This window comes from Mesocricetus auratus, unplaced genomic scaffold (assembly GCF_017639785.1).
Source record: "Mesocricetus auratus isolate SY011 unplaced genomic scaffold, BCM_Maur_2.0 Super-Scaffold_100022, whole genome shotgun sequence".
Classification (NCBI taxonomy): domain Eukaryota; kingdom Metazoa; phylum Chordata; class Mammalia; order Rodentia; family Cricetidae; genus Mesocricetus; species Mesocricetus auratus.
In genome coordinates, this window is record NW_024429203.1 from 16,350,551 (window position 1) to 16,377,744 (window position 27,194).

Here is a 27,194-nt window from a genome sequence, read left to right on the forward strand (position 1 = left end):
ATTGTTCAGGCTGGTCTTGAACTCATGTTGGATCCAATATTGACTCTGAACTTGTAATCTTTCTGCTTCAGTCTCCCAAGTAGCTAAGATTATAGATCTATGACCCAAGACCATAAGTTTACTTTTATGCTTTACCTGAACTTTGCTGAGAGCCTTTTCTTTGTCTTCAGAAAGGAGATCCTGCTGGTAATCCACCAACAAATCTCTCTCCTTCTCACCTGTCACAATAGATGTAATTTCCCCACAGCCAAGGTCCTAAAGAAAAAGCAAACATTAAAAAAAGACAAAAAAAAAAACAAACAAAAACAAAAGCAAAAAGCCCACCAAGTGTAGCTATTACAAGTAGAAATCATATATTTACAATAAAACCTCAGAACAATAAGACTTAAGATACCACAAACAAGTCTAGTGGAACAATGTATTCAAAGAAAATTGAATATTTATACAGTACAAGGCTGTGCACTTAAAACTATAAAACACTGTTAAAAGAAATTAAAGATCTAAATATTTGAAGAGATATCCCACATTCAGATTGGGAGGCAATATTGTTCTTTGACAATTGCTGGATTTGGTGGGCAATCTATAGTCCCAGAGCTTTGAAAGTAAAAATAAAAGTCCATGAGTTGAGATCAGCCTGGGCTGAAACCTTACTGAACACACACACAACTTACAATACACACTGGCCACATTTCCAACACCGTAGCTCACAGGCAGATCTACAGACTCAAGAATTTTGATGAATGCCAGCTGGTTTAAAAGTGAACAAACAAACAACACTGCCACCAAAAAAAACCTCCAAAAAAAAAAAAACCAAAACAATCTGAATTAACAAGTAAATCACATAGACACACAGAATATTAGAAAGATGAGGGGTGAGAGACAAACCCTCACATTTCTAATGAACTGACATCTGATAAGGGTACCAGGATGAAGAATAACTCTTTAATAAGTGATATTAAGGGCTGGGTGCTGGTGGCGCAAGCCTTTAATCCCAATACGCAGGAGGCAGATCTCTGTGAGATCAAGGCCAGCCTGGTCTACAGAACGAGTTCCAGGAAAGGCTCCAAAACTACCCAGAAAAACCCTGTCTTAAACAAAAAATGTATTAAGATAACTGGGTATCAGCAGAGAAAAGAATGAAGTGGACACCTTCTTCAATCATGAAAATTAACTAGAGATGAAAATAGACCTCAAAGTAAGAGTGAAAACTATAATAGAAGACCTAGGAATAAAAGTTCATGACCCCATGTAATCGATGACTAGGATACACAACACTAAAAGTGCAAGCAACAAAAGATAACAATAAATTAGACCACTCCAAAACTAAAATTTCAGGCCTATAAGTGATGCTACTAATAAAGTGAAATGATAGTCTACAGAATGAGGAAGCTCACATTTGTCTACTGTCTAATAAGAGAAATACATTTCTAACATAGAAGGAACATTTAAACCCTTACAATAAAAAGATGATTCAATTAAAAATTTTCAATAGATGTTTTCTTCACAAGAGAGACAAACGGGCAATAAGCATCTGTATCTACACTTTCCTACCTGATTTCCCATAAAGTTCTGGTAATGTACTGTAGTTAAAGGGCCTTCATAGATTTTACTGGGGGGTTCCTCTCTTGTTTCTTTATTTATCGTGATGCATGGAGGTTTCCTAAGAAGGGCTTTCTGGGAAGGTAAAACAAGTCAACCCATATATAAATAGTCTAGGGGAAGCAATATCCTCATGATACTCATTTAATCTTTATTAATCATCTAGAATAATCTTAGTAGCTTAGAATATTATTTTCACTTTGACTATACAAATAGATCACAGGTCAACATGTGGAGTAAAATATACTGAAAAAAATATATAAACTTTAGAAATGACAAGTTGCAGTTATTCTAGATACTAACGATTACAGAAGACTTGTAATTTCAGTCTTGGCAACCTGACAAGGGTCAAACAAGAACATGTACTTGTATCTCAAATTTTGAATGACAGTAACAATTAGATAAGATGCAATGCCACTAAAGCTAATAAGAAAATGAAGGCAGAATTTAACTGAGTTACAATGTAGTTCTTTCTGATTGGTAGTTTCTGCTTCACACATACGTGAAGGAAGAATACAGGTCAGATATAAGTAAAAATGTAAGTGTAAGAAAAGTTTCGCACCAGGTGGTGGTGGCACACATCTTTAATCCCAGCACTTGGGAGGCAGAGGCAAGTGGATCTATGTGAGTTCGAGGCCAGCCTCATTTACTAAGCTACACAGAGAAACCCTGTCTCGAAAACAAAAAAAAAAAAAAAAAAAAAGAAAGGAAGGAAGGAAGAAGGAAGGAAGGAAGGAAGGGAAAAAAGGAAAGGAAAGGAAAGGAAAGGAAAGGAAAGGAAAGGGTTTCACTAATTTCATCATTCACAGTTATATGGGGTGGACCTATTTCTATTCTTTTGTCTGGAAAAAGGACATGGCATTCTCTGAAAACAAGCAGCAAGTTTGAACTCATTATCGTTATAATAATAAAATTACACTCATATGGCACCTCTGACGTATGAAACTGGTTTGTACAAGGATGCTATCTCAGGATTAATTCTCCTACAGGATTGATTATGTTAGTCAGGTCAGTTTACAGTATTTTCTCTGGATAAACAACAATTGAAAGGCCTGAGTATATCCAAACAATGTAAAACATCAGTCTCTAAGAACTTTTTTGTGGCTTATTAAGTATCCAGTCCTTTTCCTAACAGTACCTGCCAGTGACTCTAATAGTCCAAATCCATGGCAGGTCTGAGAATATGCAAGGCACAAAAGAAAAGGTATTTCAAAAGCCACAACAGGATACTAGGAAAAGACAACCAAATGATTCTATCTAGGACAAATGCCCACTTGCTTTTTAAACTTAATTTATAAATTTTTAGTTAATACTGAAGAGGGAGACAATCATAGTTTAGTATCCAGCCAAAACCAATATAGAGACAGATGCCTTCGATGGCTGTGTTAAGATCCTAAAGGAAAACAACCCACCTATGTGGTGGCAGTCCCATAAGACTGTCACCTAATGAATGATGTTGTAGCCTTTGTATAAATCTGCACTATGATTCTATACAATAAGGAACTCAACTAGCAACACATAAGCAGCACACAATGTGTATAGTCCATGCCATATGCCAAGCAGGTACTGAAACAAAGAAAGAAATGAGAGACAGTTGATGGCAGAAATACACCAAAAAGCCTAAGTAAAGGTCTATTTTACTAGACGCTGTCATCAAAACTTGAAAGTTAATGCCAAAATTGAGCAAACACATGAAAACATAAGAATTCAGCATCCAAACTGAGATAAGTAGGACATCTAAACAAATGGCTTAAACACTTTCAAGTCTTGGTCAACATTTAGGTTCTAATTCTTTTTTTCTAAACTTAAGTTTAGAATTAAATGAATTTCTTTATTAAAATAGCACTTATGTCAAGCAGTGGTGACACACACCTTTAATCCCAGGCCTTAGGAGGCAGAGGCAGGCAGACCTCTGTGAGTATGAGACCAGTCTGGTCTACAGAGCAAGTTCCAGGACAGCCAGGGCTGCACAGAGAAATGCTGTTTCTCAAAAACTAAAGAAACAAAAATCCAAATGTTAACATGTTGGTGAAAATAAAGACATAAATCCCTCAGGGGGCTTCTGTACTCGTAGGACAGTATATAAGAAACAAGTAAATAGTGGGAACGTGAAGTGAGAAGTGTGATAAGGAAAAGTGAGGCAGACAAACATCCAGATGGCTGTGGTGCAGGACGTTAATACTGGTCTTCCCCTCCTTCCCTGTACTTACTGGGAATCAAATCCAGGGCCTCACAGTTTTGTGTAATATTATAGATAACTTTCACTTCCTTGTCTCCATTTAAAAATTTTGTAATATATGCTTTATCTTCTAATAAGGAAATAGTGAATACTATTTTTGTTTGGTTTTTTTGAGACAGGGTTTCTCTGTGTAGCCCTGGCTGTCCTGGAACTCACTCTGTAGACTGGGCTGGCCTTGAACTCAGAGATGTGCCTGATTCTGCCTCCCCAGTGCTGGGATTAAAGACATGTTAAATAAATACATGTATTTTAAATTAAGATTATGTAATTTTATATCCTACTTTTTTCAGTGAAAAGTTTTCCTAGTCTTCAGATATTACTTGAAAATATGATTTTTTAAAGGGATGGCTGTTTTTAGATACATCTTAATTTACTCAAGCATTTCTTGTTAAAGGGATATTGAAGATTATTTCAATTATTTTGCATTTCTAAATTATGCTAATATAAAATAAATTCTTAGCTATATTTTCACATATATTGTAAAACAACATGTTGGAAATTAATTTACCTCTTGGTTGGGTGAGCTTTTCCTTCTACCATTTAGAAACACTGATGTCTTTTTCTCACTCACAGTTTTAAAGGATGCCAGCTGGTGACGTGCCTGCTTCATAGTCTGACTAAGCTGCCAGGAAAGGTGGAGAAAAGAAAACAAAAACAGGTTAAAGTCTTAATACCAAATGCACCAAGCGTCCCAACAGGAAGACAGGACTCTATTATTGAAAGATGCCAGACTTGGGACAAGAGGATTACTTGCAAGGGAGACTTTGGTCTGCTGACAGTGCTTTATACTATTGCTGTCATTGTTCTGAGATAAAAATGGGGTAACTTTGTGACTTGATTTAAGTTCTATTAAGCAAATCTATTAAAAATGATATATACCTTTTACACATAAAATGTCAAAAATACCTAAATACACTTAGATATTACTGAGGAAATATACTTCTTCTATTCATCTTGCATAAATGTTTTTATTACTCCTTGCTATATGACTCCATAACTAGTTCTCCTAAAACTCTTATTCTCTTATTTACATGAACCTTAACCTACCTCATTTGTAACACCAGCCTTTTTTCAGATTTCCTTTTCCTCCAGAAAGTGCTCCTAAGTATCCGAGTTTCATTTCTGTTGCTGTGATAAAAACACCCTGACAAAGGCAACTCAGGGGTTGGGGGGAAGTGGTTTATTTCAGCTTACAATTCCAGGTTATAGTCCCCCATTGTAGGGAAGTCAAGGCAGGAAATTCAAAGACCTAATCGCATTATACCCAGTCAGCAACAGAAAGAAGCACACATGCTCTCTTGGTTCCCAGCTTGTAGGAACTTGGTTTCTCCATCCTTGTTACAGTTCAAGACCCAAAAATTAGAGAATGGTACTGCCCAGTGGGCTGGGTCTTCCCAATCATGAACTTCATTGAAACAACCCTCTACACACATGCCCCCAGGCTAACCTGAAGCAGACAATCCCACATAGAGACTCTCTTCCCAGGTGACTCTAGATTGTGTCAAGTTGACAATGAAAGCAGACTATTACATTAAGTTAATATAGAATGAAAACACTGTATAATAGATGCAATTTGTTTCAATTATTCTAAGAAACAACTGATATGTGACCATCCATCATGTGACTTTATATTCACTCCTTATTCTAATGATTTTAGTACATAACTATTTTCCTTTTCCAGTAGCACAACCTATTTTATCTCTCTCAAATCTTCAAACAATGTCCACTTAAGATAAAAAAAAACACCTAAGTACCATTTTATTGTAGGATAAGCAAAGCATCAAGTAAAAGACAACATCTCCACACTAATTAAAGAAAATATAACAAGACTAGGAATATTTCTAACCCACCACTAAAATGCTAACAGTATCAGATCTTCCTTGAAGAAAACTATGACTTAGAGATATAATAATCGATACCATGTAATTTATACTAATAATGAGCTAATGATTAAAAAAACACTTTGACTATGTTCTCTCCTTAGTCCTTGCTTCTAGAGATCTATACCTCTATTCAGATAAACCAGTTTGAAACATTACTCTTTGTTCTACCAAAAGGAAGACTTCTGGATCTACTGCAGAGTGGCTACAGAAATCAAGACAGTTACAATACAAAAAGACATTTGGTGTAGCTGGAGTTAAACAATGTATAGCAAGCCATATGCTGCTGTACTCATTGTCAAGTAGAATAGGTTTCAATGACCCATACCATAAGGTCAAAGATTCCAAAGGTCTGTTGTAACGCATCAAAAAACAGCTATCAGAATCTTCATTTCCCATCAGTTACTAATTTCTATTAGAGTCCAAGTCATAAGCAGGTTTTTCAACTGGTCCAGGAGCCAGAAAAAGCACTGTGTTCTGTTTCTCTTTCATTACCCTAACTCTTTGCCAAACCTCAACCTTGCAAGTCTTTTCAATGACAAGAACTATAGCAGTCTGAATATTGGCCAACCAAAAATACTAGATCCTAATCCCTGGACTCTAAATGACACTTTATAAGGCAGAGAGGTCCTTGCTGGAAACAATCTCAGATTATCCAAATGGGCACTAATTGCCATAACAAGTGTCCTTATAAGAGAACAGTAGAGGGACGTTCAGTAGAGAAGAAGAGATAAGATAATGCTGAAGATGTAGACAAAGATTCACAGGATGTAGCTACAAGAAAAAAGAATGACAGTAGATAAACACCAAAGCTAGAAAGGTCAAGGAACATTTTCTCCTAAAATCTATGTGAAGGTGGCCCTGCTGAGACCTTGGTTAGGAGCCATGAAACTCAGTTTAGATGTCTAGCCTCTAAAACCCTCAGCAAATACAATTTCTGATACTTTAGCCATTTTCATTGGGTAATCTGGGTGTATTGGTATATACCGATTATAATTGGAATGCTGAGGCAGGCACATGAGCACAAGGCCAGCCTAGGCTACACAGTGAGTTTAAAACTGTTTGGAGCTACTGAGTGAGACAAAACAAAAAAAAAGTTGAAATAATATGTTGGAGCAGCCACAAAAAAATATAACTAATGAAAGGACCAAAATTAATATTCATAACACAAAAACACAGGAAACAGCTATTACTAGTATAAAGTTATTTGATAATTAAAAGAAACTAGTATAAAGAACACTTGTATGTAAGATAATGGTGTTCACTATGTATGCCTGTACTTATATGTGTATATTTGGAAGTATATTCAGAATACAAAATTTGATAATGTCTTTCTTGTACAAAACTAGACACACAACTCAATCTTTTACAGCTATTAATTATTATTAACAGACTAGCACTGAATGATTAGCCAATTTAAACTTTTTGATGGATCTGGTTGTGGCTCATGCCTGTAACCCAACACTTGGGAGACTCAGTCAGGAGGATTGCTGCAGTTTCAAGGCCAGTCTGAGCTAAGTAGTAAGTTCCAGGACAGCTTCAGTTAAGAAGTAAGACTGCCTCCAACAAACAAATGGGCTGTGAAATGGCTCAGCCACTAGGAGCACACATTGTTCTGCCAAAGGACCCGAGTTCAGTCCCAGCACCCATGGAGGGAGACTCACGACTGCCTTAACTTTAGTTCCAAAAGATTTGCGCCCTCTTCTTGCCTCCATGAGCCCTATCCCACAACACACACATGAGTATAAATAAAAGCAATAATTTAAAAAACAAATAATTCCATAGTGGAGATGAAAAATTCACAACTGTACAGAAAACCCAGCATATTAAAAAAAAAGAATCAATATAACACCAGATTTTTAAAAATTGTAGTTACCACCTGGCTCAGCTGTAATTAATATTTATAACAATGACAATGTCGAATCTCAATCTAAGCAAAATTTTAGTGTAGTAATATTATAAAGAGAGGGTAATGGATGGAAAAGTATGGTGTAATGGCAAGATGGAAAGAAAAGTGAGTCAAATCCTCACCTTTCCTAATGGGACATCAATAAGAATCTCTTCCATTGCCATGGCTCACGCCTTTAATCTAAGCACTCGGGAGGCAGAGGCAGAGGCAGGCGGATCTCTGTGAGTTTGAGACCAGCCTGGTCTACAAGAGCGGGTTCCAGGACAATCTCCAAAGCCACAGAGAAACCCTGTCTCGGAAAACAACAACAACAACAACAACAACAACAACAACAAAAAACAGAATCTCTGCCACATGCTTATGTTGTATAACAGTTTCTTCTGAGATTGAAGCATTCCAACATCTCCCCACCCACCAGGGAACTCTAAACAGGAAAGTAAACAACCCAAAAGAGCCTTAGGAAGTCCATGAAACTGAGCAGATTCACTGGGCCCCTCTCTGCCAGAGATTCCACCTCAGAAGCTGAGCTGCACAGAAAATTGAGACAGCTGAGCTGCCAAGACTCAAACAAACTAAGCTTCAAAGAAAACTCTCAGAAGAAAAACTGCAAAGCAGAGTCTGACCAGAGGAGCTGCCTGGAAGTGGTTTAGTCCAGCTGAGGCACCATGAAAGGGCATTTTCCAACCCATGGAGCTGCCTACAGGCCATGCAGTGTGCTCCAGGTCCCTAGCTGTGTGAGCTGTCACCATGCTGGGGTGGGCTTTGGAGATGCAGCTGTTTTTGAGTCTTTCTGCTGTAAGTAACTCCTCACCTATGCTCCTGTATCTAGTAAAACACAATGGTTTATCAAATTGGGCTTTGGTGGTATCTGTACTTTGGTCTGTTGTATGTTGTGTCTCCCAGCCAAAGTTTTGTCACAAAACAACATATAACTTCGAAATATGAATGTTAGTACCAAAACATAAAACTTAAAAAAAAAATGAAATAGTAGCTTTTGAGGAGGGAGAAATGTGGAAATGGGCAAAGTTCTTCTGTTTTTAAAATATGAATATTATATATACCTTATTCTTTATTTCTTTACACAACTACACACGCATGCTGTTTCAGACCTTAAGTAGAGAACACAAGCCTAGGTTTTCTTCCATCCAGTAGAAACACCAATCAACAAAAGTTCACTCACTCTGACCTTTAAGAGACAGTTTTCTGTATGTAAAAAACAGCCATTTCAAGTGCCTCCTGAGGAAACCAGGCATCTCACAAGCTCTACTAAAGGCTGACAGCCTCCCCTTCCCCCCCAGCATTAGCTGCTTGGAACAGTGGCTGAAGAGCTGCATATCAAGTAATACAGGTCTGGATGCGGTATCTTCTGCATGTAACAACAACAGAGAGACATATGTCATGCTCAGAAACAGTTTTAATCATTAGCAAAGAGACCTTTGCCTGATGAAACAAAATTATAGTATATAAACAAATGTTAAGATTTGAACGTCAAAATATAGGCCAGTATTATATAATAAAACAAATTTAAAACATTCAACAGGGTAAAATTTAACAACTACATATATACATATATGTATATATATATATTCTTTAGCTCTTTTAATTTGTTCATGTAATTTAGCTCATTGGAAAGGCAGAATTTATATGTAACCAAACTAAAACTATTAATATTATATAGGTCATAGGAAAAGATAGGGCTTAACATTTATAGAATACTACCTACTTTGTTGCTACAGAACTTATTATCAGTTTAGGATATGTGCAATGCCATAATAGCCATCCAAAGTTGATTTTATTTAAATGTAATGCAAAATCAGTATATTTGAAAATTATACTGATTTTGTATTAGGGGAGTAAGTTTGAGATAAGGTCTCATGTAGTCTAGGTGATCTCATACTGACTATGTAGGACCAATGTGTTTTTAACTAATGTACAATCTCTACAGCACCAACAGTGTGTTTTCTTGATACAAACTTTTCTCTTGCTTGGGTTAGCCTGAAATACCTGAATGGTACCTCTGGTGGTTTGAGTGAAAAATGGTTCCCATGGGCTCATATATTTGAATACTTGGTCTCCAGCTGAATTGTTCAAGAAGGGTTAGGAGATGCGGTCTTAGGAGACATGTCATTTGGGGTGGGCTTTGAGGTTTAGAAAGCCCACACCATTCCTAGTTATGCCTCTTTTCTCTCCCTCTTCTCTCAGACTTCCTACTGCTCCAGTACCATGCCTGCCTGCTTGCTGCCATGCTCCCAATCATGATGGTCATGGACTCACCCTCTGAAACTGTAAGCCCCAATAAACTGTTTCTTCTGTAAGTTGTCTTGGTCACAGTATTTTAGTACAGCAACAGAAAAGTAAGACTGCACCTTACAGATAATTTAACAATTATTTCACATCATTTAAATATTTACTTAAAGGGCTGGAGAGATGGCTGAGTGATTAAGAGTGCTTGCTTCTCTTCCAGAGGACCTGAGTTCAGTTCTCAGCACTCACATCAGGTGACTGGCTCATAACTGCCTTTAACTCCAGCTCCAGAGAATAGGATGCCCTTTTCTAGCCTCCCTGAATCCACACAGAAACACAGACACACACACAATCTTAACTCCATAAATAATTATTTCCAGGACAGAAAAAGGTTAGAAATCTTGTGGTGTGGCCGGGCAGTGGTGGCACACGCCTTTAATCCCAGCACTCGGGAGGCAGAGGCAGGTGGATCTCTGTGAGTTCCAGACCAAGCCTGGTCTACAGAGTGAGTTCCAGGACAGGCTCCAAAACAATACAGAGAAACCCTGTCTCGAAAAACAAAACAAAACAAAAAAACAACAAAAAAAGAAATCTTGTGGTGTGATGAGAGAATAAAAACAACATACTATGCAAAAGAATGAAATTAAATCCATATGACACTCCCACACAAAAAAAAATCAAAATGGATTAAATATAAAATCTTTATATGCGACCTGAAACTCAACTGTTAGAAGAAAACACAGGAAAGACTTCAAGACTTTTAAGGGATTTCTAAAAGCACTCCAATAACACAAGAAATTGTTCTAAGAATTAATTGACAAATGTGGTTGCATGAGGTTAAAAAACTTCTGCACAGCAAAGAAACAACCAACAGAGTGATGAACCTTTCAGAATGGGAGAAAAACCGTTACTAACCACACATCTGACAGAAGATTAATACCTAGAATCTATAAAGAACTAAAAAAGTTAGACACTAAAAAAGGGGAATCATCCAGTCAATAAATAGACAAATGAAGTGCAGACAGTTCTCAAAATAAAAATTACAAATGGCCAAGAAACATTTTTGCAAATGCTCAACAAGCATAAGCTACCAGGGAAATACTTAAAAACTGCTTTGAGACTGTATCTAAGCCCAGTCAGAATGCTGGCATGGATGTGAGGGGTTAAGGACCATCGTATATTATTGGTAGGAACACAAACCGCTGCAGCCACTATGGAGATCAGTTGGAAGCATCTCAAAAACTAAAAAGAGAAGCATCACATGACCCAGCTCTAGCATTCCTGTGTATTTACTCAAAGGAATTTAAGCCAGCATATCACAGAGACAGCTGCACATCCATTTTATTGCTGCACAGTATTTACAACAGCCAAGAACGGAGACTTGCACAAATGCGGATCAATGAATGAAGAACACATGTGATACACAAACAAATGGAATTGTATTTGCCCATAAAGACAAATGAAATAATGTCATTTGCCCATTGGTCATCATGTTAGACGAGATAAACCAGACTCAGATAAAAGCATTACCACGTTTTCTCTTACATACAGTTTTCTTGTATATACATACAGCATGTGTGTGCTGTATATAAGAAAGAAAAGGTCTAAGAGAGAGAGTGGAACAAGAAGTAATGAGGAAAGGAACAAAATACAATGTTTTCTCTTATAAAGAATCTAGGGGCAGGGCAGTGGTGGTGCATACCTTTAATCCTAGCACTTGGTAGTCAGAGGCAGACATATCTCTGTGAGTTCGAGGCCACTCTAGTTTACAGAGTAAGCTCTAAGACAGTCAGGGCTACAGAGAGAAACCCTGACTTGATAAACAAAAACACAACAACAACAACAAAAAGAATCTAGGTTTTAGAGAGAGCAAAAGTGGGGAGAGAAGAAGAGAGAGGCAAGCTAGCCAAGGGGGAAGGGTAGTAAACAGGGACAGCAGGGGGAGAGGGCAATTAAGAGCAAGGTATAATGATATACATAAAATCCCATAACGAGATTACTTATTTTGTATGTTAACTAAAAGGTTATTTTTAAAAACCAAGATAGCAAAATATTCAGTGAAAAACAGAAAGCTAAAATTAAACCATGCTAGTCTTAAAAGGAACAGTGATAAACTGCTGGTCTAAAGACGAATGTGTTATATGGTGAGAATGAGAACACATTAAGATTTTTTAAGATGAAATCTAATGAAATAGCCAAGAGATGCCACAGAAAACAAACCAAACCCTTAACACACTAACAACAGGCTGTGGCCACCTGAAACTTCTTCCTGCTCGGTAGCTCTAGCTCCTTAGTTTAGGTTCCCCTTCATATTTGTCCTTTCAGCAGGTAGGGACTATCAAGGGCTACTAGGTAGGAGGCTGGGTAGAGACACAAAGAGAAAAATGAGCCAAATCACATTTTTATTTAACTACAGTTTGTTTATTTGTTTATTTTACGTGTGTGTGTGTGTGAGTGTGAGTAAGAGAGAGAGAGAGAGAGAGAGAGAGAGAGAGAGAGAGAGAGAGAGAGAGAGAGAGAGAGAGAGAGAGAGAGAATGAGAAAATGTGGAGGGCTGAGGACAGCTTGTGGGAGTCGGTTCTCCCTAGAGAGAGAGAGAGAGAGAGAGAGAGAGAGAGAGAGAGAGAGAGAGAATGAGAAAATGTGGAGGGCTGAGGACAGCTTGTGGGAGTCGGTTCTCCCTTTCCACCATGTGGGTCCCAGATACCAAACTCAGGTCTTGAGGCTTGGTGGCAAGCACCTTCACCTGTTGAAACACACAGCAGCGTCCCAAGTCACAGCTGAAATTCAGAGGCCGGAAGACAATCTGCACAGTTGGTTTCCTCCTTTCACTATGTGGGTCCTTGAGATTGAACTCAGATCACTAGGCTGGGCAGCAAGTGCCTTCCCCCACTGAATCACTGGGCCCTCAAAAATGTTAATTTATTACATCTTTAATTTTTTTTGAAATATTTATTTAATGTGTTTGTGGGGTTTTGTTTTTAGATTAATTTTAATTTTATGAATTTGGACATTATATTTAATGTATGTCTGTTAACCATATGAGTGCAGTCAGAGAGCATTAGATTTTCTGGAACCCGAGTCACAGATAGTTGTAAGCTGCCATGTGGATGCTGGGAATTGAATCTGGGTCCTTACCAGTGCTCTAAATCTATGAACCATCTCTCCAGCCTACTCCTAATTTTTTTTAAAGGGAAATATAGTTAAGTACCTAAAATTCAACCAAATAACCCAACAGCATTAACTCCTGGACAAACCTGCCTTACCTATAACTCTCTGCATCCTGTGGTTTGAATGTCAAACATCCCACACAGGCTCACATGTTTCAACCCTTGATCCTGACCTGGAGGTGCTGTTTGAGAAAGTTGTGGAACTTTGGGAGATGGAGGAAGCAGGTCACTGGGTTGAGCTCCGAGGCTTTATAGCACGGCTGCACTTCCTGCAGACTCTGCTTTTGAGTGCAGACCTAGTATGTCCAGCCAGCCTCCTGCTCCCACTACCACGCCTTTCTTTCCGGCTGCCTTGTCTTCCCAGCCACAATGGATTGCATGCCCCTGGAGCTCCAAGCCAAAACCAGCCTTCTCCCTTAAGTTGCCTTTATCAAGGTATTTTAGCATGGCAACGGCAAAGTAATTAAGACACTAGCTGATCCTTATATTATTAAGCATATTCCAGATGTCAAATTATTTCATCCTTAAATGTGTCAACATCAACGAACTTTAAAAACCTACTGCCAGCCAGGTGTAGTAAGCACACACCTTTAATCCCAGGACTTGGAGCAGAGGCAATCAGCTCTCTGTGACAGCCAAGGCTGTTTCACAGAGAATCCTTGTCTTGAGAACAAACAAAACAAAACAACGCAACCAATGTAAGGGCTGGAGAGACAGCTCAGCAGTTAAGAGCACCGACTATTCTTCCAAAGTTTGAGCACCAGCTCACAACCTTCTGTAACCCCAGTTCCAGGGGTCCAATGCCCTCTTCTGGCTTCTGCAAACATTGCACACATGGTGCACAGAGATAAACATACAGGCAAAATGCCCAATCACATAAAATAATAAAATAGGTAAATCAAGTGAAAATCCCAACCCCAGGATTCTATTTTTCTTCAATTTAAAGAAACAAAAACTGAAAAGTTCACTAACACTCAGAAGCTACATTATGATGACAGTATCTAATCAGTTCTAGGTAAAGTAAAGGAGTTAATGCTTCAACAATTTCATTGTCTGGTTTCATAATGACATCTAGTGGATTAAAAGTGCAATAGAAACAGTAAGAATAAAAACAACTGTAGTCATAGGGCTGTGTGGGTAAAAGTTTACAGGACCAAATCACCAAACATCCTTTACTAAGTCACCTTTTTTCAAGGAAAAAGAATGAAAAGATATACAAACTTTTAAACTTTCATAATACAAAGGCTCTTTATAACCTGATTTCTTGCCTCACCTCATTTCTGTTATTTTCCTTTATTAACTACCAACTAGAAAGACTTCATTACTTATTCTAGAACATATCAAGCATATTACAGATCCTACACTTTTCACTGTTCCTTTCTCAAAAAGTCTCTGGATTTCAGCATACCAATTCAAAATAAACAGTTCAATTCCATCTCTTGCATGAATTCTCTCTCTTCTCTCTCTCTCTCTGTTATTTCCCTAGAATTTTAAGAGTTGGAATTCCCATGGCATAACTTTTTTGGTCAAGTATATCAAATATGTCTATATTACTTACTAGACTTGGGGTATAAGAGACTACAGTATATCTTCCTGGAAATGTCAACCCATAGAGGGTTCTATTTCACATATTAGAACCCCCCACAACACTTAACAAACATAATGTGTTCACTTACATGCTGACTGATGTGTTCTAGCCATGCACTGTGTTCTACAGAAAAAAAATCCTTATTACAATGAGATTTATATTTGTAATCATGATGGTAAAGACTAGATCTGTCCTTCACTCTTCTATCTCTTATAATGTAACCAGTGTCTAGTTTAATAAATTCTTCATTTTTTCCTTTTTTATTAAGGCAGAGTCTATGTAGCATCCAACTTTCTATTTTCCTGATCTGACTCCTGAAGGCTAAGATTGTAAGCATGCATCACTCCATCTGGCTCCTATTTATAAACTTTAAAAAGAAAAATAAAATAATTATAAAAATGATTACTACAAATCACACAATGCCCCCCAAAAAAGAAAAAAGTTTGAGGCAAAAGAAATTTCAAAACAAAGTTTGAAGCATATGCCTTGTAAAGCTCCCTTTATACATATAGCCCAATTTGATTATGACCAAGTACTGTGGGTGTGAGTAAGATCCTGAGTGAATATGTGTTGTTGACATGGACACAGTCATGTCAAGGACCCCAATACCTTGAAAGTGGCAAAGTCTTCCCTGGGTGAGGTTCAGAGGAGTGGCAAGTCCTTTCTCTACTCCATGTGCAGATGCTGGTAATGTGTACAGAAAATAGCTTTCTCCTCCTGGTCCAAAGACTATTCCCATGCAGAGATGGCTCCTGAGATTAGCTAAATATGCCTTCTTGACCCAGTTGCACACCATAAGCACGGCTTCCTTGATCCAGCTGTATGTTATAACCTGCCTTACTGCTCAACTCCACAGTAAATATGCAAATATGCTCAACTTGGGGGGAGGGTGCTGCAGCTTCTCCGTCAGAGCACCCAGCCCATTTGATCCTAGCTTTTCTGTACATGCATCTGTCTTACTGCACCAGTTAGGTCAATTCCTGAAGCTATAAGGACTCGGAAAAGTACCTTAACTCAGGAGGAAAATGGCTTTTCTTTGCATGTGGTCATCATTTACCACCATATTTTTTTTCTTTTCTTTTCTTCTCACTATCCCTAAATATGTGTTTTCAAATACGATGAAGAATAATTCTTAAAGTAGAGGTAAACAACACATCAACAATAGCTCAGGTAGCCAAGAAAGGAAGTGATTGGATGGGGAGTAGGCTGCTACTCACAATGCTTTCAATTTTAAGCATCAGATACAATTAAAAAGTCACTATAATTTTTCCCAAGTATTTTGATATGTCAATAATTTTCCAAGTATTCTGATATGTTAATAATTATTGCCTGACATGCAGTAGATAATTTTATTGTGATAATTAGTTTAAAAGAGAAAAGTAATATAAACAAAAATAATAAATGAAATATTCTTTAACTGTATTGAATCCCTTAGCATCAAAGGTTAAGATAATTTCTGTCCACAGCTACTAAGTGGCAATAGCATATAAAGAACATAATTTAATACAATTGGGAAATTCAATGTTCTTTGACTCAAGATTCTAATAATTTTGAATTCTAAACTGTCAATACATTTCTTTAGATAGTTTTACAACGTCTTATCAAAAAAAGAATGTAAAAAAGATATTTATAAATAAGGAAGTTATGGTGGTTCATGTGTATAACCCCAGCACTTGGAAGACAGAAGGAAGAGGACAGTATAGGCTACACAGCAAGGCATTATCAACTAACCAGTCAATCAATCCATAAATATACACTATCATACTAGTCCATGAAAAAAAATGGCAATAAAAAGTGAACTTGGGGCTGGGAAGACAGCTCAGCAGGTAAAGAGCTTGCTGTGCAACTGTGAAGACCAGAGTTCAAATACCTAGGACCCACATAAAAATTCAGGTGAGCTGTGGTTCATGTATAAAACCCAACCTATGAGAGGCAGAGACGGAGAATGGGGCACCAGGTTCAGTGAGAGGCCCTGCCTCAATATACAACACGAGAGTGACTGAGAAAGACAACTGATGGTAACCTCAAGCCCACGCGCATACACGCGCGCGCACACACACACACACACACACCACATACACACAAGAAAAAAAGTGAAATTCAGTATGTTAGCTCAGCTCCTCATCTCTCAGGACTGAGGGTAAACATCACAAATATAAACTAAAATGTACCTGTACTTACAGCTTGAGCTTGTTGTTCAAATAACTGATTCTGATTCTCTCCGTCTTCTGTGGCACCCCCAAGCACCTGGGAAGAGGGTAACACACAACTTCCCATAGCAGCGTTCAAATTGCCGGAGAAAACACTTGTCCTTTTAGGAGTTAAATGTGCCAAATCTGAACACTGCATGGCTACAGAGCCTTCCTTTTCTGCCTGCACAAAGGAAAAGGAAGGATAATGAGACTCTACTCCTTTCTAGTACAAATAATCCATCCCTCCTAGCAGCCACACAATTTTCAACCAGAACAATGGAGTGGGGGGGGGGGCAGGAAGCCTTAGCTGACAGAGGGACTAACACTTACCAGGCACCTATTATGTGTTAATAATTTAACTAGACTATCGCACCTAGCTCTTCTACAATCCTGTAAGATTAGGTATCACATCATATTGTGATGGTTAATTGTGACTATCGACTACATCTGGAATCAGGGGAAACCCAAGCAGCTGGGCACACCTGTGAGAAGCTTCCTTGATTGGATGATTTGAGGTGGGAAGACCCACCCCAAATGTAGGCCACCTTGTGGTGGCAGCCCAAGCAAAAAGACACCACAGAAGAAGGAAGCTTTTGGGTTTGTTTGTTTGTTTGTCTGCTTCCTCTCATTCTTATTGACAAGTTCATCCTGTTGCTGAGGCATTTCTTCACTAATATTAGAAGCTACTTCTTTGGGACTCTAAAATAGACCAAAGAGTAGCAGCTCTCTAAGAAACTTCTGGAACTGTAGCACCAGATTGGGACTGCTGAGACATCCAGTCTCATGGACTGAATGACTACAGGATGCCTGCTTTCCATCAGAGACAGCCATTGTTGGACTACTCGGACCATAGCCTGTAAGTCACTTTAATAAGTCCCCTATCCGTTCTGTTCCATTATAGAACCCTAATACACATATCATATTTACATAACACATACCATATAGATATACATAAATCATACATACATGTATATACTGATTTGCTTTTTTTGAGACAAGGTCTCACTATGTAGTCCAGGTCTGGAATTCGTGGCAATCCTTCTGCTTCAGCCTCCCAAGTACTAAGATTACAGATATGAGCTACCATACTCAACATTTGCCTATTTTATAGATAAGGAAATTATTCCACAACCAGAAAAGTTAATTAAGACAAGGTCACATAGCTAGAAGGTGGCAAAGAAGGAATTCAAACTTAAATCTGCACCCAAAATCCTGACTTGCTTTTTCAAGTATGTAATGAAAGGGAAAAAGGCAAGTCGGAAGAACACAGGAATAAAGTTTCTCCACGTGAAAACTGACTGCGCTCAGTAGAAAACTGGATTCTAACAACACAGAATCAAGAGACAAGTGATCCTGATAGTGCTGCACAGCTTATCTCACGGGACACGAGCTTTCCTTTCCAGCCACCTTACTTAGAAACTCACCACTGTGCAAGACTTCTGAAGCTGTTGCTTTTTCCTCAGCTTAACTTGCTGATTTACCCGGCGCCTGACTTGTCTCTGAAAATGTTTCAAAGATTCTTGCTTTCTTCGCTGCTGCTCTTTTATTTCCTCTTCGATTATGTATGCTGAAGTCTTTAAAGACAAAAGACAAAAATAAACTTAAATGCCATCGCTTTTGCCCATGAGGGATATCATGAATGGAGAAAAGTTAGTATATAATTGTGAAGAACAAAAACTCGGTTCTATAATCCCGTCTCCAAAAGAGTAAGGAAATCACAGTTCAAAACCACTGACCTAAGTGTAGCCATTGAGTTCCAAGAACTCAAAGCAAGTCAGAAGCTTTAAAAAAAATGGAATTTGTGAATACTCATATCAAATCTTAATGTTTTATTCAACTAAAACCAAAAATGTCTTCATTAATTCTGAGTGAACTGATCTTAACCCATTTGTGTTATGGCTTCTAATATTAGTAAACAGTAGATGTACCATTTTGCTCACCACTCACCAAACATATTCCCAATGTACAGTGCCTTCATACTCAGAATTAGTCACCCCCTTTTTGGGTGGAGGAGAGTATGTCACTATCATAGCCCCAGCTAGTCTGCAGCCCACTACACAGTGGAAGTTGACCTCATCCCTGTCTCTGTCTCCCAAAGTGCCTTTCACTCCATTTTTAATGTGGCTCCCCTTTCACTGATGCATCTAGGAAAGGCCTTCTCAGCCTATCCACACTTTCCTCTGAGCTCTTATGCTACAGCACATTTCATTTTAATATGAATAACTTACTAACTCTCCTACTAGATTATGAGTTCTGAGGGCAGGAATTCTTTAACACTCCTTTCTTTGGATAATGCTTAAATTATACAGAAATTAGTCTTCAAAAATGATGTATCTTAACTGAAATAAACCAAGTCTCTTGGTGTGATACTATTGTGTAGTCTTTTCTCACACTAAATTTTAACTGTCTATGTATAAACAACAGAAGGTCTATGACTTCCCCCAACAAGGTCATTAAGTAACTTCTACTGAAGTGCTGGAATGTTCACCATGAGGAAAACCAGTGCCAAAAATGAATTCTGACTACTCTGAGACTCCCATTTTAGTGGGAAGCACGGTTAGCCAAACTAGTTATATGGCATGGAAAGATATCCAGCCAGCCCCCAGGCATTCTAGTCATCCTAGCCCAAATGACACATATGAAAAAGCCTTAGTGAACAAGACAGCCTACAAAGAACCAAGAACTTTAACAGTGAGAACTCATCAAGCTGTCCCAAACATATCTAGTTACTTAAGCCACTCAGCTGAGGCCCAGGACACTGAGGCAGCTAGAAGACATGCCACTTTACTCTGTGTAAACTCCTGACACAATACCTGCTTTATGCCACTAAGTTCTGATATGATTTATATATAACAAGAAAATGGGGGTATGATAAGACCATAGTGACTCTTCCAATAATTTAATTACCAAAGAAAAATGAAGTTCTGAAGCTATGAGGCTTTTATGAACCACAAAGACCCCTTGGAATTTTAAGTTCTTCTTTATAACAGGTAAGTAACCATCCACCATATCTTTGAATTAACAGTGCTGTGCCTCTTAATAAGGATGGATTCCCAGATTAGACATGCTAATGTTATAAAGAGTTCTACCAGATCTTGATCAAAACCCCTCTGACTGGAAATGATTACATAATTACTTTAAAGGAGGAAAGGAGACAATCTGTCCATGTTTCAAGACTTTAATATTCTGAACTTGACAAACTTAGAATTAAACTAATTTAAACAACAAAAAGGTGCTATTATAACAAATTTTGAGTTTGATACTACTGACATTATAAAGGTATCTAAGGTGTATTGGGCCAGTGAGATCACTCAGCAGGTAAAGACTCTGATGAGCAGAATTCCATCACCAACACCCACGTGGTGGGAGGAGAGTCAATTTCTACAAGTCTTTTGACCTCCACACCACACACACACACAAATAAGTAGATGGAATTAAAGTGTTGTAAAGTACAAATTCTTATTTATTGATTCCCATTTCACTCACCTTTTTCATGGCTTTCCCCTCCTACTAAAGAAATTTTGATGATATGCTTCATGCCTAAATTGTTTTAATTTATTCTAATTGTTCTTCTAAAACTAATCTCTCCCTAACCCTTAAACCTGAGGGAGGAGTCATGTTTTGGGTTTGTTTTGCTACTTTGTGACAAGGTCTTACTATGCCTGACCTGGAACTTCCAAACTAGCCTCAAATACAGAGACCCACCTACTGCTGCTTCCCAAGTGCTGGGATAAAAGGCATGTATCACCACATCTAGCCCTTAATGCTAATTTTTATCTTCTATCGGTATGGCTGTTTTGCCAGCACGTATGTCTGTGTACCCCATGCTTGCAGTACTCCCAGAAACCAGAAGTTTAGATTCTCTGGAACTGGTGTTAAAAGCAGTTGTTTGCTGCCTTATGGGTGCTGGAAAGTCTGGAAGAGCAGCCAGTGCAGTGCTCTTACCGCTGAGCTCTCTCTCCAGCCCCACGTTTATCATTTTTAAAATTTATTCTGTGTGGTTGTTTGTGAGTGTATACACGTGTGCATGCCATGGTATGATCTCATGTGTGGAGATCAGAGGACTTATAAGAAGTTGGCTCTGTCCCTCCACCTGGTTTTGAGGCAGGGTTTCTCTTGTCTTGGCTACTTCACTCCAGGCTAGGTGACCCACAAGGTTCTGGCAGATTCTCCTGTCTCTGCCTTCCACCTCAATACAGGAGTGTGGGGATTACAAATGCACACCACCCCATCCAGCTTGTACCTGGGTCCCAGGACGAGAACCTCAGTTCATCAGGCTCGCACAAGTACTTCTAGCTGCTAAGCCATCTCCACAGCCCTTATAGAATGTTTAAATGTGTCTTGTTTCTCCTCTAAAATCAAGAGCACTAAGAATATATTTTTCCCCACATTCAGTACCTGGTCTGTATGAACACTGCAGATTTCCTGCATTCCATACTTCCTGGGTATCTGCATATATTAGACAATATTTGCTTAACATAAACACAGGGGGTGTGGAACATGATTTGTTCCCTGTGCACAATAAAAGCTGTACAAGGACTAAGGGACAATTTGTTGAAACGCTAAACAAAACTAAACAAAAAACTTGCACAACCGCTCTCATGGGCTAGCATGAGACGCATTCAAACATTTACAAGTGTAAACTTTTGAAAGGGCGTCCCTTTGTCCAAAGGCTTCCTGTCTGCAGTCACTAGGAGTCTATTCTTTCAGGGTCAACAAGGACCAAATTTCCTAATTCAGTCAACAAATAATTCCCAAAAGGCCCACTTTATACCACAAGAGGAACAGACAAGAAATTTCCTTGTCCTCGTGCAATCTACAACTTTCTCAGAGTTTCTGTCAGGATTAAACTCTCTTCTCTTTTCTTACTTCATTCTGCCTTGATCTTCATTTTAAAGCTTATAAACGCCGAGCAAGCAATTAACATTTAAAGTGTGACCAACTGTCACATTATGTTCAAGTGTGTGGAAGATGTACTCAGTACCTATGTGTTACACAGCCAACAATCAAGTTTGTGAAATGAACTAGCCTATTGACTGGTCCACGAATTATGCACTGTATAGTTAAGTGAGTAATAAGTATTTAAACAATGTTTGATTGTGCCAACAAAAGATGAGGCAAGTTTTGGGAAATACATCATGATTGTATAATTCCTATGCAAGAATATAATCTGCAACAGACTAGAAACAGCGTCCTTCAACTGTTCATCTCTATGCACCACAAACTGAGAAAGCAAATTTTAAAAAGGCGGGCAGGGATCACTGTATCCGGACCAACTGACACTCACATGTGCTGGGATTTCCGAGCAATTTGGTGGGGCGGGTTCCACCCATGCCCCAACTGGTACTATGGTCTGGTTCCTCTCAGCCAGCACTGCCAAAACGTCCTTGCTCTTCGTGGGGTTTAAAGCCAGGGGCAATTTTGTGGGATTCCGAGGCTTCTTGAGGGGCGCCATACCTCTGGGCATCAGACTTCTGGTCAGGAGAAAGGAAAGAGAGGGGCAAGACAGGGGAAAACGGTATGAAACTTACTTTCTGGGAGGAATGGGGAAGAAGGGGAGGAGAAACGAGGACTGGCTTGGGAGATGGAAAACTGCCCAGCGGTGAGCACAGATGGGCGGTAGGGACAGGACTTGGGGCTGAGAGGATGACCCGCTGCGGCGAAGAGGCGCGGCGCCGCCAGGGCCGGTGCAGGAGGGCGGGGGACCCTGTGAAACTCGGGCAGTTGGGCAGGGGAACCTGTGAAGCCTGGAGCCTGCCTGCCGCGACCCGGACCTCCTCACACTCAAACTCCGCGGGCTGCTACGGAAAGCCAGGACAGCAAACAGCCACTCCGCGTCGGACGCCCGCCCTGCCCCTTCCGGGTTCGTGTCCGCTCTCCGGGCTGCGAGGGTGAAAGGGGCGGGGATCCAGGCGCTGGGCGTTCCGTCACTTCCGTTTCCTGCCCTTTGGATGGGAGGGCTAGAGCAGGTTGGCGAGACCGATGCTCAGTTGAGGCTTTTCCACTCCGTGGGCCTTCGCGCTGTAATCATCTCAATTTTTACCGTCCTTCACCTTTGGAGATAGGTTTTCTCTGTGTAGCCCTGGCTGTTCTGGAACTCTTTTTTTTGTAGAGCAGGCTGGCCTTGAACTCAGATCCGCCTGCCTCTGCCTCGGGAGTGCTGGGATTAAAGGTGTGCACCATCACCGCCTGACTTTGTCATCTCAAATCTCCAAGAGGGGTGACTGGCATGATGTGCCGGTGGGCAAGCGTTCTCAGTTGAAGAAAGCGCCAGAAAAGTTAACAGTGGTTCTCAATCTGTGGTCCATGGCCCCACCGTATATCCGATATCCTTCATATCAGATACTCACATTACAATTCTAACTAGCAAAATTACAGTTATGAAGTGGCAATGAAATGATTTTACGTTTGGGGCGGGGGGTCACCACACAAGGGAAACCGTATTAAAAGATCACAGCATTAGAACATCCTGCCAGGGCATCCTCAAAATACAGATTAAGCCAACAAAAACCACACTGCTCCTTTTTGCCAAGGTTTACTGGAGGGGGATTGCTGGTCTCAAACTCACTGTAGCCCAGGCCTTGGACTTCCAGTCCTGCCCTAGCCTTCCCAATGGCTCACGTTTCAGGCATGTGTCACCAGGCTCCACTTCAGCATGTCTTCAACAGTGAAGGCACATAGACAGGACAGAACAGAAAAGGATACACTAAAGCACTTGAGGTTATTCTTTGTGTTTTGTTTTTGTTTAGATTTACTCAGTACTGGAAATTAAACCCACAGCCCCATACATGCTAGTCAAGAACTGTAGCCCCTGCTAATTTTTTTTTAACTAAGCACTTTCAAGCAGAGACGATATGAGACCATAGAACAAGCCATAATAATCTTTGAGGGAAAGTTTTAGGCATTTAGTTGATTGTTTAATACATTTTAACGAGATCTCCTAGGTAGTTAAGGCTCCTCTTGTCTCAGCATCCCAAGGGCTGGAATAACAGGCTTGCAACATCATTGAACCCAGGTATAAGAATATTCCAGGTAGGAGCTAGAGAGATGGATGGCTCCATGGTTAAGAGTGCTTCCTACTCTTCCAGAGAACCAAAATTCAGATCCGGGCACCAATGTGCTCACAACCTCCTATAATTCCAGCTCGGTGGATCCAATGTCCTCTTCTGGCCTCACACACACACACACACACACACACACACACACACACACACACACACACACACAGGTTTCAGGTAGAGAGTGAACACTGGCTGGTGGAGAAAAGCAAAGGCAGCTAGTATGGCCAGAGAAGGATGAAAGGAGAAGAGCCAAGATAAGCATGACAAACCATAAAGAGCATGTTAAGCCGTGGAGGACCCTAAATAAGGATAGCATAATAAAAGCCATCTTAATATTCCTAGCGTATTCTTAGAGACTAACACAGTTAAGTTTCTATTTCTCCGTGTCTGCTTATCTCCTGTACAGCATATTTTCAAGGCCTGCAGTCCAGGCTCCTCCAGCCGCAGACGTGTGTCCTTGCAACACATCCTGCCAAGGAGAACTTCTGCTCCCCCTCCCTTCTGCCACCTGCCCTATTTAAGCTCTGTTGATACTTTTAATCAATGAGACTTGATCAGAATCCTGTCTTGTCTCCATCTCGTGTCTCTTCCTCCCCCCCCCATTCTCACTCCCTCTCCTAGGGTCCCCGTTGACTGACCCCACGGGCCGGGGCAATAAACGCTCTAATGTGCTGAGATAGGGCACCGTTACCGGACTGCGAGCTAATAAGTGCCAATTTGTCTTGAAGTGTTAAAAAGTCATTCTGTATGCCATTTTGAGAATTAGGAGTGGAAGTGAGGGAGGAAAGACTGGTTAGGATTGCAATGGCTCCCTTAGAGATTTATGACGCCTTTGCCCACAGATGCAGTGTGGAAATGGTGAGAAAAGCATTTGAATATATTTGGGAAGTAAGATTTTCAGGACATGTTGAATGTTTAGCTATAAAGTTTGTGTCATGTGTGTGACAGAGTGAGCCGTCAAGGAAAACTAGGGTTTTCTCTTGAGTCTACAGGATGGGATTGCTTTTTACTGACGTGGGGAAGACAGTGAAGGAGCAGGGCTGGGATGGGAGAAGATCAGGAATTGAGAGCAAAATTTTAGCCAAGTAATCAACATCAAAGAACAAAATAGGATAAAAGTACCTTGAAGGAGAGTTCTGAACTAATGGGAAATCTGAGAGTTATTAACCTATAGATTCCAATTCATGACTCACTAGTCAATGTGTATAGACAGATGCCTGGGAAGGATGAGGATATTCTAAAGAGACGTTTGTGTCCCTAACTATGACTGCCTGGACTGTTGAAATAAAGTAGCCCTGGGGAATTGGACTTTCCCCCAAGAATCTCAAGATTGGAGAAGGAAAAGACTGAAGCCTGGTGCCAGCCATCAGGGGACTTGATTCCCAGAATTCAGAAAGAGATTTCACAGAGTGCCAATAACTTGTCAGACTACCTTGCAGGAGACAGGACCTGAAACAACAATGGGTCAATAACCACACCCTGACCAGAATTGCTTAATTCTGCCTTCTGTTTAAAACTTTATCCTCATGTTTGAACCCCTGAAAGATGGATCTCTTTGTCTCTTTCCAATATGATCACACTGAATAAATCATTTTTCTGCTTTCCTTTCATTTGCTTGTTGTTTGTTGGGTTTTGTTTTTTCAAGACAGGGCTTCTCTGTGTAGCCTTGGCTGTCCTGGGACTTGCTCTGCAGACCAGGCTGGTCTCAAATTCACAAAGCCTCTCTCTCCTGAATGCTGGGGTTAAAGGCATACACCACTGCCATCCAGCAATTTTCTGCTTTTCATTTTTAATTGGCTAATCAAAGACACGTGGTCAAGACCAATTTGTTAGGGCAACCTAGATATAGTCTCTGATCCCTAACTCTGGAAACAAGAAAATAAATCTTCCAGGGTATCAGACACCTTCTTCTTGCCTCTGTGAGCATCAGATACATTCATAGTAAACAAATATGCATGCAGGCAAAACAACCTTTGCATTAAATGAGATGAAGCAAAGAATAAGAACACTGGACAAATTATCCAAGAGAAGACTAAAATCACTGAAAAATATGACAAAAAAAAATCAGGTTGGCCACTGCCAGGATTACCAATCTTTGAGGCATTTCAGGAAAATATCTGCAGATTAGTAGATGGATACAAGTTGGAAAGCAGTAAATGCTATAGTCACATGATACGAGATTTAAAATTAGAGTTGAGGGTAAGAAAAGGCAAGGGATTGGTACGAAATAACACTGAATAGCAAGAAAGAAACCATCCTACCCCCACCCAGTTGGATAATGGAAAGAACACAGCCACTACTTGTAGACAAAGACAAGATTAAGTTTACACATACACACACTTGCAGGCTGGTAAGCACATGCTATAATATTTGGAAAAGGTATGGTTAGATGGCTCCATGTTCTCTCCAAACATTTACCTCAAATTCTTTATGTTCCATTGAAAGCCAGGTCAGAGGGTTTCTAAGAACCCATACTCATAAATCCAGAGAATTCACATCAGAGATGCAGCTCATTTTCTAACCTGTTCTGCAAATATTCGCCTGGCTGGAATTGATTGCTCAGAAAGGGAACTGTTGATTTAGAAAAGTCCATCTTCAGAAGTTTAAAATATCAAGTCTTGCTGGCAACATAACGTGGAGTCCCAGCTCTGGAGCAGCCCTCAGCAGAGTTGGATAATCCTTTTTCTGTGGGTGGGAATCCCTGATCATGTCTGCACAAAGTCCCAAGTCTCTGTGTTCTTGGCAGCAGTCCACCCAACACAGAACCAATTGTTTGTTCAATACCAGGGAGCAGTTTGCTATTTGGTCACTACTCTCCTGTTTGTGACTAGCTGAATCATACTTGTAACAACATAAAAAACTTTGTCACATGTTAAGCCCTCAGAGTGTAAGCCAAGGAGAATCTCTGTAACAGTAATAAACCTCCTAACCCAACTCCTAGAGGAACAAAGTGTTAGGAACCCAACCCCAGGCAGCTGAATCATACCCACTTTGAATTCCTCCCCAAGTTTGAGCAGGGTTCCCCACAGCTAGCCAATGTTCTGGTGAATGTCCTAAAAACAGACCATAGTACTATCCATCTTTGTTCTTCTTCCTCCCTTATCATCTCCAGAAGTAATCTAATCTTTCTAACTAGAAGATATAGAAGAGTCCTGCTTTGGGCAGACAGGGTTTTCGCAATAGCATTTTAGTGTAAATACACCACAAATGGCACCTGTTTTTTTCTCAACAGCATCTGCTCCAGTGCTTTTTGCAAAATATTCTCTAATTTTACCATGGATACAGAAGAAGATAGGGACCTCAGTGTCTCAC

General features: G+C 39.8%; 1 protein-coding gene across 12 annotated transcripts in view; it reads right to left on the bottom strand.

Moving 5' to 3' along the window:
- Ccdc15 (coiled-coil domain containing 15) overlaps positions 1-26,548 on the bottom strand; it is a 71,377-nt gene extending 44,829 nt beyond the window's left edge. For 4 of the 12 annotated variants that reach the window (XM_040730059.1, XM_040730058.1, XM_040730054.1 and 1 more), the window contains exons 1-7: positions 22,596-22,729; positions 22,109-22,295; positions 18,246-18,395; positions 16,811-17,002; positions 4,347-4,460; positions 1,552-1,674; positions 136-255 (exon numbers count right to left, since the gene is read on the bottom strand). In XM_040730059.1, the coding sequence (XP_040585993.1) occupies positions 136-255; positions 1,552-1,674; positions 4,347-4,460; positions 16,811-17,002; positions 18,246-18,395; positions 22,109-22,288 (879 nt within the window). In that variant the 5' untranslated portion in view covers positions 22,289-22,295; positions 22,596-22,729. Of the gene's footprint in view, positions 1-135; positions 256-1,551; positions 1,675-4,346; positions 4,461-16,800; positions 17,003-18,245; positions 18,396-22,108; positions 22,296-22,559; positions 22,737-26,300 lie in introns of those variants that run through there. The other 8 variants (XM_040730060.1, XM_040730052.1, XM_040730051.1 and 5 more) reach the window with 7 other exon arrangements.
- Between the last annotated feature and the right edge of the window lie 646 nt (positions 26,549-27,194).